Source organism: Staurois parvus, unplaced genomic scaffold, assembly GCF_062004578.1.
Source record: "Staurois parvus isolate SC_StPar_1 unplaced genomic scaffold, SC_StPar_1.0 ptg000129l, whole genome shotgun sequence".
Taxonomy (NCBI): Eukaryota; Metazoa; Chordata; class Amphibia; order Anura; family Ranidae; genus Staurois; species Staurois parvus.
In genome coordinates this window covers 4,719,648-4,732,073 of record NW_028317925.1, presented here as the reverse complement: position 1 = coordinate 4,732,073, position 12,426 = coordinate 4,719,648, and the positions used below count along the sequence as shown (strand labels likewise).

The following is a 12,426-nucleotide window of genomic DNA, read 5'->3' as shown; positions in this document are numbered from 1 at the left end:
AAAAAAAAAGATGACTCCTGTATGGCCAGCCTTAGCTTAATTACATGGCCCCTTAAGCCTGGGCTGTATACATATATGCTTCAACACAACGGTGAGCTGCCATATATACATGTACAGTTGGCACTGCTGTTCTGTGTTTGGATTATGCACCGTCTGCGCCACTGTCACTGTGCATTTACCGTCAACTCCCATTGGCTATTTATGATTGGCAGCCGCTGGGATGGACTTCCAATCATATGATCACTGACAGCCAATCCCAGTGTCACATGAACAGACAGCCAGCCAGCCTGAGTACAACCTCCAGCATTACAAATTTTAAAGGGCTGGCTACTGCCTGCTGGAAAGAGTTAAACAACAAAAAGGAACAATGAAAGCACTGGGCTCTTAGGTATGGTCTATCATGGCACTATAATCAAGCAGTTTATAATCTTTTCAGGTCAGTGCTTTTCCTATACATGCTCCATTTTATCACTGTCCAGAAACATAGTAGAATACTATACTCTGGATAATCCAGACCCATGCTGGCAATATTTCGGCTCTGGAATTTGTGAGAAACAAAAGACTATTGATGTTGTATGGCTTGATGTGAACTTATGTGGGCCATTCAGCATGATAAATCCAAGCATTTTACTACAATACCAAAGTTCGTGGTGTTCTAAGAACATCCCATGGTTTACCCAAGTCTACAATAATGATTTTTCACAAATCTCACCTGTTTCTAAGTCTGCACTCTTTATTAAACAGGGCACACCCTGTGTTTCTGAAATCTTATCTCAGCAGTTGCTAAGCAGCGATGAAGAGTGATAGTAATGTATTTTCTGCCTAGCCTCCAATGTCTAATCTACAAAGCCTTGCATTATGTTTAACATTGTAACGATATTGAAAAGCAAGCATTAAAATAAATAATAAACACATGAAAAAAAAACCTTTAGGCAAAAGAAACATTTAAATAGCGCCGTTTCCAGCAGCATATGCTCACCTTTCCTTCACTCCTACACAACCACATTCAGCCACAGGGAACAAAAAAAAAAAATACCCAGTACGGATAAGAATATGGTTTACTTAATTTGACAGCGCTGGCTCCATTACGAAGGACCAGCATTGTCACATGGGGAGATTCCTGTGTAAGCTACAATTTGTACAACTCATTGCTTACACAGGGAGACTTCCCCCCCTGCTCTCGGCACCTGAATGGATTGGTGGTGAAGCAAAGAAAAAGGCAAGGAAAGGAATTAATAATAAAAGTAAAAATACACCATTAATTTCCCTTTCAAACCCTCCCATGTACCATACCATCAATACTATGTGAAATAGCTCACCTTGTTGTCTGTATCCTTTTTACTAACAGCAGATTGTAGCGCATGTAGTAAAGCGTCCACCAGCCCATCACACTCCCGCAGCCTCCTACGAGCTTCTGCGCCATCTGAACTTACATTCCTAGTAAACAAGGGAGAAATGGTAAAGTTAGTGCTCATACTCTCCTTGTTATATATTTAATTAGTATAAAGCATATTGTATTGATTTATTACAAGTACTTACATAGTGCTGTCAATTAAGTCCTGGATCACACTGAAGCGAATTGTCATGTGATTTGACAGTTATCGCATGGCAAATAACATGCAATGATCGGCAACAAAACCGTTGTCATTGGTGTAACTCACACGAAGAAATAGTAATTCCTGCACTATTTTTAACAATTTGGGATGCATCTTGCATAGACATCTGTGCATGAAGTCACACAGATGTCTATCAAGTTGCACCCCAAGTCACACTGCCTTCAGACTCTGAAATTGTACGATTTCAAGTGAAGTCGCATGATTTCAGCGTGTCGATCCAGCGTGAACCAGGGCTAACAGCACTTTACATATTGTACATTTTCATCAGTTCCTGCCCTTAAGGAGCTTACAATCTAAAGTCCCTATCTCACATTCATACATACACATACTAGGGCCAATTCAGACAGGATCCAATTACCCTACCAAGCATGTCTTTAGAGTATGGGAGGAAATTGGAGTACCCGGAGGAAACCCACACAGGCACAGGGAGAACATACAAACTCCAGGCGGTAGTGTTGTGGTTGAGATGTAAAGCCTTATTTTCTCCACAGCAATGAAAAGGCCAAACATCATTAAGCAAGTAACTGGATGCTTTTTTTTTTTCCAGAACATCAGTTTAGAACTAGGTTTGCCCTTTCTTCCGTTGTGCCAAAAACAGGCCTGAAAACTCGAGTAACAATGAACTGCCTCCTTTTGCGCCAAGCAGAGAATGAACATCCTAATTAGTTACACACAGCTACCAACATTCAGGCAGTTCAGATTCCTTTACAAATGGTGTTATTGAAGAAATTGTTAATAAATGCCTATTCGTTAAACTTAAAGTTTATAAATGTGTAAAAATAAATGAAACACATAAAAAAGTACACTAGGATCAACAGTTTAAACTTACACTGGGAGGTACAAGCACAATACCAACCATTGTGAAGATTTAGAAGACAATTAGGCAGTTTAATATCAAACCATAGCAGACATCCAATGTCCACCTTGACTGTTGCCTATGCTTGAATAGGAGAGAAAAAAAAAAGGCATACAGAACCTAACAGATAAATATACATTACACAAGATTTTTTATTAAAAGCCATAACTCACCTTTGGCAAACTTGTAATTTATTTCAGGTACTTATATAGCCCTATCAACATACGCAGCGCTTTACATATATACTGTACATTCACATCAGTCCCTAACCCTCAAGGGGCGTACAATCTAAGGTCCTTAACTCACATTCATACACATACTAGGGCCAATTTAGACAGGATCCAATTAACCTACCAGCATGTCTTTGGAGTGTGGGAGGAAACCGGAGTACTCCGAGGAAACCCACGCAGGCACAGGGAGAACATGCAAACTCCAGGCAGGATCTAGCACCAGAGAACTAAGCTGCAATAGTTATTTTCACTGTGTTCATTATTTTATCTCAGGATATTTTCAATATCAGTATGCTCAATTTACATACATAAATATTGCATGAAATAGTTCTCAATGCAAGGCTTAATTTTCATCATGAATCAGTAATACTTCTCATGAAAAATGTTTAACTCCAGCCAGTGCAAAGAATCTCACAATTAACATCGACCATGTTAATTGTGAGATTATGTTACCAGTCCTTAGATGTGGTGGTTGCAGGCTTTACCTGATGACCCAGGCAGTAACAATCTTCTTGTCCTAAGATGACATCTCTCACTGCTACTTTATCTATGGAGGAGCAACATTATCTGCTAAAAACAAGAATTGGTTTGGGATTACAGAACACCTCCATAACCCAGGAAGGAAGGGTTCTGTAGTCCTTAGAAGTGATCTGAGACATCCTGGTAACACTGCTTGGAATTTCAGTGCTATACAGGTAGAGGAAGTTGCAAACTCACTGGATTTCTGGTAGATCTACAGGTATGTTTTCATACTTGAAGCATTTTTAAAAAGACAAAACAATGGAAAATATGCATGCATTAGGGAGATGTACTGAATTTTTTTTTACACTATTTTTTTTTTTTTTAAAGGAGCAAAACTGTAAAAGTTACCTCCGCACTACCTGTTTTAACCCCTAAAACCTCTGCACCGCAACAGTGTGCACTACATGCAGTTATGGCACAGCCCCATTCAGCTGATGGTGCCCACTGAGCACAACAGTGGGGATATATTTTGCCACATTGCAATGCAAAACATGCTGGCCACGGCATATGTACACCACCCTCCCAACCAGTTGTGGGGGGGTATAAACACAAATCAAACATGTGTCTTTCCCCCCCCCCCCCCAAACTACAACATAAATGAGGCCTTACATACAGTAACAGTAAGATGAGCTTAGGCGTGTGTGGACACAAGTCAAAGCCAACAACTAATCAATCATCGGCAGCAGAGGTACTCCTTACCCTGTAGCCAAACGTATGCAAGGGGTGTGTATGTGTGCGGCTGTAGGGCATGCCTCCACTGCCTATGACTGGCTGTTGGCTTTGACAGTTTCCTGGTGGTATAAGTCAGGTAGGTGGTTTGAACTTGCATCTGAACACGCCTGAGCTCCTGAATTCACAAAAGTCATTACTTGTATGCGTGAGAGCAGCTTGAAGCCCGACATGTGGGGAGCACATGTCCAGGCCAAAAGACAGAAGGGTGTGTTTGAGTTAGGCAAGTAGCAGTTTGTATGTGAGCAGACAACATTTGCAGCCTGGTGATTGTACATCATCCGTTTGGTAGGGAGGCCGAGAGAGAAACAGCCCTGTCTCAAGGAGGCATAGACAAAAGGTGTGCGACACAAAAAACAACAACACATTCATTTCCTCGGAAAACTCCCTATTTGAAACTATATTTCCTAGCATAAAATACTGGTAGAATACATGGTATTGAAGATCACGCATGAGTTATGCTGTACTAAACTAAACCTTAGCAGCTTAACATTTATACCTTAGCAGAGCGATTTTCAGGCGTTTTTCTATTTCAGAGTTTTTAGAAGTGTATTACAAGCATTTTACAGCTTCAGGCATTTTTTTTAGCCAACAGAAAGCACTAGGGGAAGGAGAGGTGGAGAGCTGCCGTTTGAGCAGAAAACACACGACTAAATGCTAATAAAATGCCCATGCCAGGTTTTCAGGCGTTTCCACTGAAGTGTACGGGGCCCCATCTGCCTTCAATCTGCCAAAAGGAAGCTCATGCTACAGGCAACAATATTCAGATGTGAACAGGGGCCATTGAAATTAATGGAATTTGCCTTGTTGAGCATTTTAGAGCTTCAAGCTGAAAATCACTCAGGTGTGAACGGGGCCTAATTAAAATCAGTAGGAGAAACGTTTGACCTAATACAGTGATAGCCTACTAATACAGATATAAAACCTGTGCCAAACAACTAAGCGAGATAGATTTCTATGCAGCGCTCAGATAGTTGCCTTTTCAATGTCTTTAATGCACAATCCCTTGCATATCGTCCCATTGATAGATGAAGCATTCAGCCACTATGCAGGGTCTTAAATTACACCATATACACGGCTTGCAAAGCATTAGGCTGTATGTAACTAGGTTACATCTCCTCTCTTAGAAACACTGCATTATTTATACATGCAAGAAGTTCAACATACACAACAGCAAATTAAAGACAGCGGCGGCTTTCTCCAGATGAGGAATGAAACATTCAGAAACAAGGCCCTGTTCTCCGAATTCTAATTCGCCACAGATCACAGATGTCATTTGATCTTAAAGTCACATGGTCTTTGCGGACATATAAAAACTCAACTGTGGACTCATAGTCCTGCACTTAAAAAAAAAAAAAAAAAAATCCAGCGTTAATCCCCGCTATTCCTGCATAAATGTGATAATACCGTAGAAACAGTGAAGTGGCGAGCGAGTGACCAGATATGATTATTGCACCACATGCCTTAAAATTGCAAATATTCAATAGAGAAGATGGGACTTTCAGGGTGCATAGACATGAATAGACAGTGATAATACTGTAGTGGTCACCTTGAGGATCAAAAAAGTATTTTTTTTTTCAACCGGTTACAGTGGTAAACCCCAAAGCAGTAATTTAATACATTGCAGCTTACCAGTCTCTAAATGTGGAAGCTGCTTTAATTTTCATTTCCCCTTTTTACCTGGTGATCCGTCCAGTAAACATACTTCTTGTGTCAAGCTGACCGCACACTGATCCACATTTTGATCAGTGCGTGGGCTCCCCTGATCATCGTTCAATTGACTCATCAAAGAGACAGTTTCTATTGGCAGTAGCCACTGATCAGGTGTTGCTGTCAGAATACAATGTCCCAACTTGGGGATTATTCCATCCACCTCTTTTGTGCATGGAAGCATCTGATTTTTTTCCTTTTTAACCCACTTACTGAACACCAAAAAACTAAGGCCAGCTTTAGGGTGTGTCCACTAAGGATGGAGGAGCAATAGTAACACCTATAGACAGCAGCACTTTTATTTTGGGGAGAGGGTAATGTTAGATGTAGTATAAGATTTAGATGGACACGACTAAAGCTGGCCACACACCTACTCAATGTTGAACTGTTCAGCAGAAACCGGAAAACTTATGTGGCCATCCTAAGGTCCCTTTCACACGGGCGTTCCGTATATCTGTTTTTCATTTGTCCATTTATGGATGAAAACCGGACACCCATGTATTTCTATGGACTAGCGGATGTAAACGGATGATCTGTTTACATCCGTTAATGTCCACATCCGTTAACATCCATTTTTTTGAACAGAAGAAAACCTGATTTTTCTTCCATTAAAAAAAAAACAAAAAAAAAAAAAACGGAATGGACGAAGAACGGATTTAGACAGATGAAAAACTGATGTGAACAGATGAAAAACTGATGTGAATTGATCCGTTTTTTCATGAAAAAAAAACATGACTGAACTGATGAAAAAACAGAACGCCCGTGTGAAAGGGGCCTTGCTCAACAGAAGTCAACAGTTTGATAGAATTCTGTTTAAGGGACATGTGGAAAATATTTCTGGATCAGCGGCTGCAGCCACTGATTAGTGTCTTCTGATAGTGGCAGTGCAGCTATCAGAGAACAAAGACCCTTTTTTGTTTTGGGGGGAGGGGGGTAAGTATTCCTCCATCTATCATTTACTTTGTGTGGATGGAGGAATCTGCCAGGTTTTTTTTTCTCAACAAAATTAACAGCGTATGACCAGCTTAAAGCAGAGCAAAAACTTCTTTACATGTCCTTGCTGATTTCCTACTTTCACTGAATATGTCATCCATCTTCTGGTTCACTCAGTAGTTGCTCTGAAATAGCCTATTCATTTTCAAACTAAACTGTTAATTCTCTTTGGTTTCCTGTTTGTAAGACCAGTGGCTGCTATGCCTCCTATTCCCCCAGCCACTGGTCTTGACACATCCCTTCTGTGGTTCTTTCTCCAGGAAGCAGTGATTTAATTCAGCCCCACTTGCAGTGGTGGGCGCACCGAGACTTTCAGACACATTCAACATGTACAGGCGTAGTGTATCCACCTACATTCACTACAATTCCCTGTGGTTGATGGGAACAGTAGTTTCCTTTTACTGCAGAGAGAGAAGAGAGGATATGATGTAATCCCTGCTGTTACACCTCCTCCTTGGCAGAGCAGATGCTGCTGTCTTTTGAATTACAGAGATGAGATGAGGTCATGAAAATTCAATTAGACTTTTCTCCTAAATGGTAAGGATCAAAATGGTATTAACGGTTTAGTGTAGGGGGTGTACTAATGGGTGATTTTTTTTTGCCTATCCTGGAGTTCCTCTTTAACAAATTGAAAAATTAAAGTTGAACTCCAAGTTGCACTTTATAAGCGGTAAGGCCTCATACACACTGCTGCTCCTAAACTCACGTAACAGCTCCCCCCCCTAACACCTACTTAAGCTCCACCCTGATCCTGTGATGTCCACAAGAGCCTTGGTTCTAAGGGGCAGGGACTCACACTCCTGACTGGCTGTGGCAGCAGTTGGAGCCACTGTCCAATCAGGAGAAGGAGGGGGCAGGGCAGAGACACTGTTCTGTGTGTGAATAGGCACGCAGAGGCGTGGCTCAGGAGCAAGCTTGCTTGGGTGCCACCACAGCAAGCCTCTATGGTGGCACCTGACGAGAGGGAGGGGCCAAGAGCATCATCAGGGACCTGAGAAGAGAGAGCAGGTAAGTGTGACATGTTTGCTATTTAAAAAAAAAAAAACCCAAGGACTTTAGTATCACTTTAATCAAAAGCTATATTGCTGCATTTATTTATGGTTGCCAAAACTTCTTATATCAGGAGATGTTCCAAAACCACCAAATTGGCTTATTGACCAACCACAATAGTTTAATACTGTAAAAAGGTAAATGTATTATTTATATAATGATTTTTTAGCACCAGAAGAAGCGTGGAAACACTGAACGCTTTATCAACTGACATTAGAAGAAACTGACACAATAAATTGTTGTTTAGAAGAAACTGACACAATAAATTGCTGTTTAGAAACCAGAGTATAATGAGGGAAAATGCACCCAATTTAAGCTCCATCTTCCAGCAGAGCACAACCGTTGCATGATAGATGTTGATAAGTAAAATGAAGATTCAGTTCCTAAAGACTACAGCCACATTGCTCTGGGGACATACTCTAATGTATTCCAACTCTTCATGGAGGCAGGCTGCAGAGCTATGTTAAGCTTTACACCAGGTTTTGACTAGGCTGTTAAACAGGTCTAGGCTGGTTATGCACAGGCAGCTTTTTTTCACTCAATTAGCAGGTTGAACGGAAAAGAAAGACAAACTGAAAGATCCCTGTATCAATACAATAATATGCAGGAATCCCTTCTGCTGAGCAATTGTATTCTGACATGACTCCCCCACCAGAATACACTGGTTAGTCCCTGTAGCCATTGGTTGCAACAGTGATTGAATGCTGGTTTTCCAGCATGACCGCTCATCAGAATCTGGTCATTAGATTGGCTTCTGTTGAACAGAGAGCAGTACGCCTTTCCCAAAAGTTATCCGGTTCCTGTTGAACTGGACGATTTTTAGTATAGCAGGCTTAAGGCTAGCCATAAATGCCTAGTATTTTGATAATTTGACATCTGTGAGGGTAAAGGTTAATGTCCCCATACTCAGTGTGGGTTCAGGGACACACACCCACGCAGATGTCAATTTGGAAGCAGCAGCTATGTGTCACTATATGAGATCATTCTCTATGGTCCCACTGTATGAAGGAATGTAGCCACCCATCATATGCTAACTTTTGGTGTTCTAGCACATGCTGTCAAAAAAAGGTCTAACAACTGACTTGATGCTAAAGGCAACAGAGCCCTTATTTTCCTTGCCCCATTTTAATAAGGACTACTGTGTATGTCAAATATGTCACACAAATACATTCAGACATCTTAAATATACATCTTTTTAAACATAAAAACAACAGAACTCCATTTGGCCGCTGTCATGACTTAAGCAAAAATGACAGCAGTCCAAGCCACCAAAAGGGCAATCGTATGCAGAAAAGTGTTTTGGATACATCTGGATATGGCATCATTAGAATAAGCTAAACTTGGATAAAAAGCCACAAGTGCAAGCTTTAGATTTTTTTTTTTTGCTTAATTTGAAATGTTTGAGTCTGAATTAAGCAGTATTAGCAGAGAAGAGTTTGACCAGCATTGAGCTGACATCCGTATACATGCTGGCTCTATAAAAAGGACAAATTAATTCTCCCAAGGCCACCCTGATAGGAAAAGAATAGAAAAGTCACCCAATAAAATGTTATGCAGATTGCAGGGCTGATAAGGCATGAATGTAATTCATTGTGAAAGCTCTCATTCCCAGCCACTTTCTTTGAGAGACAAACTCTCCATTAATCATGATTATTAGGAGAGGCAGAGCACTGACTCATTCTCTCACACATTTTCTTCTGCTATTCTAGAGACACAAATAAAATGTAATGGGAAGACAATGGCTCATACTACACCATGTATCCGAAGACAATAGCTAGCAAGTGGGGGCACAGCAATTTACAGGATCAGTCTTGCAATATGCAGCAATCCAATCACTGTTTGTCCACAGGTTGAGAGTGTTACTTCCTCACAGTATTGTACACACTGAATATTTGTCTGTGCGATCAGAGGACAGATGGTGTTCTGTCATTACAGACTTCTATTTAGATATGAAAGCCACAATGTTTCTAGGTTAAACTGCTTACTCATAGTCGGAATGGTCGAAGGTCGTTAGTGGTGTACCCCAAGGTTCAGTGTTGGGACATTTGATTTTTAGTAGATTTAGAAATTATATAGGCTTTGGGATTAAAAGCACCATTAAGTATTTGCAGAGGACACCGGGCTATGCAGTGGAATAATATCCTTACAGATGTCTTTAAACTTACCAGCAGTCCTCTGTGCACTGTTCAATTGGGAAACTATGTGGCATATTTAGTTTAAAGATGAATTCCAGGAATTCATCAACTTTGTAAAAAGTGAAGGCACTCTATCGGTTAAGTTCAACAAGGTGCCTGCCAACTCCTGGACTTATCTCTAAGTCCTCATGCACACTGGATATTTTTACAGCGGCTGATTTTGGCTTTTTGGGGTTTTTTTCTACAGCCAGTAAACTCCCCAGCATGTTATCCTATGTGTCCATGCACACAGACTGTAATCAACATTTTTTGACTGAAAAAAAAACCAAAAAAACAGAACTAATGGGTTTCTAGAGGAGTTTTTAAGCTGTAAACCGCTCTAACGCCGAAAAATGCAGCAAACCGGTGTTTTTGGATTTTTTCTTGAGCCAAAAAGCTGCTAAAGATTGCTAAAAACCACAAACTTGAAAAAACATGGCAAAATGCCACTAAACGCTAATGCAAAAATGCTAAAAGATTGACGTTTTGAATGTGACTTTACACAGCTAACGTTACCAGCGTTATTAAAACGCTCAGTGTACATGGAGCCTTTTACTTATATCCGACAGGCTTATTGTGCCCCAGCACCATTGCTTCTGGAGAGCTCCAATACAGGACTCAGCTGGTCTCAGCCGCTTCAAGTGTAGAGTCAGTGCAGTTAATAAGCCTGCCGGTACCCTCTTCCTGCCCAATCACAGAAGACTTTGCATTGCGTGAACTCATGTACAAAATACAAAGGTTTCTGTGAATGGGCAGCAGAGGGGTGGGGGGTAGACATAGTTGCTCTCTGTGCTTTTCTATTCTATCTCAGACTGTAATGTATCCTCCACAGAGCCATAACCTGTCAGATACAAATAACAGAGATAAGCCCAGATGTGACAGGCAGCTATTAGGACTTAAACTCATGGTCTGCCTGTACTTTTTTACAAAGTTACTGAATTTGTGGAATTCAACTTTAATATTGATAAACAAAGTTATACAACTGGGGGCTAAAAACATGCATGCATCATACATACTAAATACAACTAGGGGGGTTAATGGTGGAGAAAGATCAGGGTGTTTTGGTAGATCATAGACAGAGTGTAACTAAAGGTAAACTTTTTCATTTTGGATAGAGTATGGGAGGGTTATAACCACAGTCACGTTTTTTATTTTGCCATTTGTGTCCCATTGGGGAGATTTCTCTTCACTTTCTGTCCCATAGTCAAAACAGAAAGTAAGAGGAAATCCCTCCAAAGTAAGGGAATGCCAGCGTATCACCAGTACTGGTGTCTCCATTGGAAGATTTCTCCTCTATTACTGATGTCAACTCAAGTTGGAAGTTGCTTTTGTTTTCACTATCAATAACGGTAAAGAGAACAAATACAGAGGGTGAATCTCCCTAACAGGGGTACAGAAAGAGAAAAAAAAACAAAAAAACAAAAAAAACAAAAAAGAAGGTTTGCCTTAAGTTACATTTTAATGATAGAATGCAATGCCAAGCTGCAGTTTCTAAAGCAAGCAAAATAATTTATTGTATTAGCCAGTTCAGCTCTTTGGATGTACTACGTGATTTGCACAGGAGCACAAGACATACTATGTGATCAGCACAGGGCCAATTAGCACTGACCAGATAGAGGGTCAGAGGTTATGCAGTCTCATGGGACAGTCAAATGAGAATGAAAACTTCTCCAAGATTAACCAGTGCTCAACCACACACTGATAGAAGTCACAAGATTAGGCAGCACAGTGGCTAAATAGTTAGCACTTCCACCTGGCAGTACTGGAGTCGCTGGTTCGAATCCCAACCACGGCACCAACTGCCTGGAGTTTGTATGTTCTCCCTGTGCCTGCATGGCTTCCTCCAGGTACTCCAGTTTCCTCCCACACTCCAAAGACATGCTGGTAGGTTAATTGGCTCCTGTCTAAATTGGACCTAGTATGTATGAATGTGAATTAGGAACTTTAGATTGTACGCCCCTTGAGGGTTAGGGAATGATGTGAATGTACAATATATATGTAAAGCACTGCGTAAATTGACGGCACTATATAAGTACCTGAAATAAAACAACATAAAAGATTGCTATACACTGATGAGAAAAGGTATTTAGCAGTTTATATTTACTAAAAATTACATTTCCATGTTCTGTGTACTGTGGGAGACCAAATATAGTGAATGCAGGGTCCTGAGTTTAGTAACACTTTAAACTGTATAAGGGGTTCTTTGCGGTTATAGTGGTAAGGATATAGGAATCTTTTCCATAGTTGGTGGTGTCAGCAGTCAATATACAGATAAAGTAAAAAAACAACTTTAGTTGCGTTTCTTAGAGAACAAAATGTATGGAGATGCTGAAATTGGTAGTGACAAACACACATTTAGGCAGAACTTAATGGACTAGTCGTGTCTATTCAATCTTACCACCTATATAACTAGATTAGCCCATGAGACTGTCACAGATGCACTAAATTTGCATCTAAATGTTTTCTAAAGCCTTAGTAGTAGAAAAGAATTAAAAATGGATACAGGTTAAACAACTGAAATAAAAAACTGACCACAACCCATTATA

At 40.5% G+C, this 12,426-nt stretch overlaps 1 protein-coding gene across 5 annotated transcripts in view; it reads right to left on the bottom strand.

The window, feature by feature from the left end:
- ARVCF (ARVCF delta catenin family member) overlaps positions 1-12,426 on the bottom strand; it is a 963,921-nt gene that overhangs the window by 88,375 nt on the left and 863,120 nt on the right. For all 5 annotated transcript variants that reach the window (XM_089672465.1, XM_089672464.1, XM_089672467.1 and 2 more), the window contains one exon: positions 1,320-1,437. In XM_089672465.1, the coding sequence (XP_089528591.1) occupies positions 1,320-1,437 (118 nt within the window). The remainder of the gene's footprint in view (positions 1-1,319; positions 1,438-12,426) is intronic.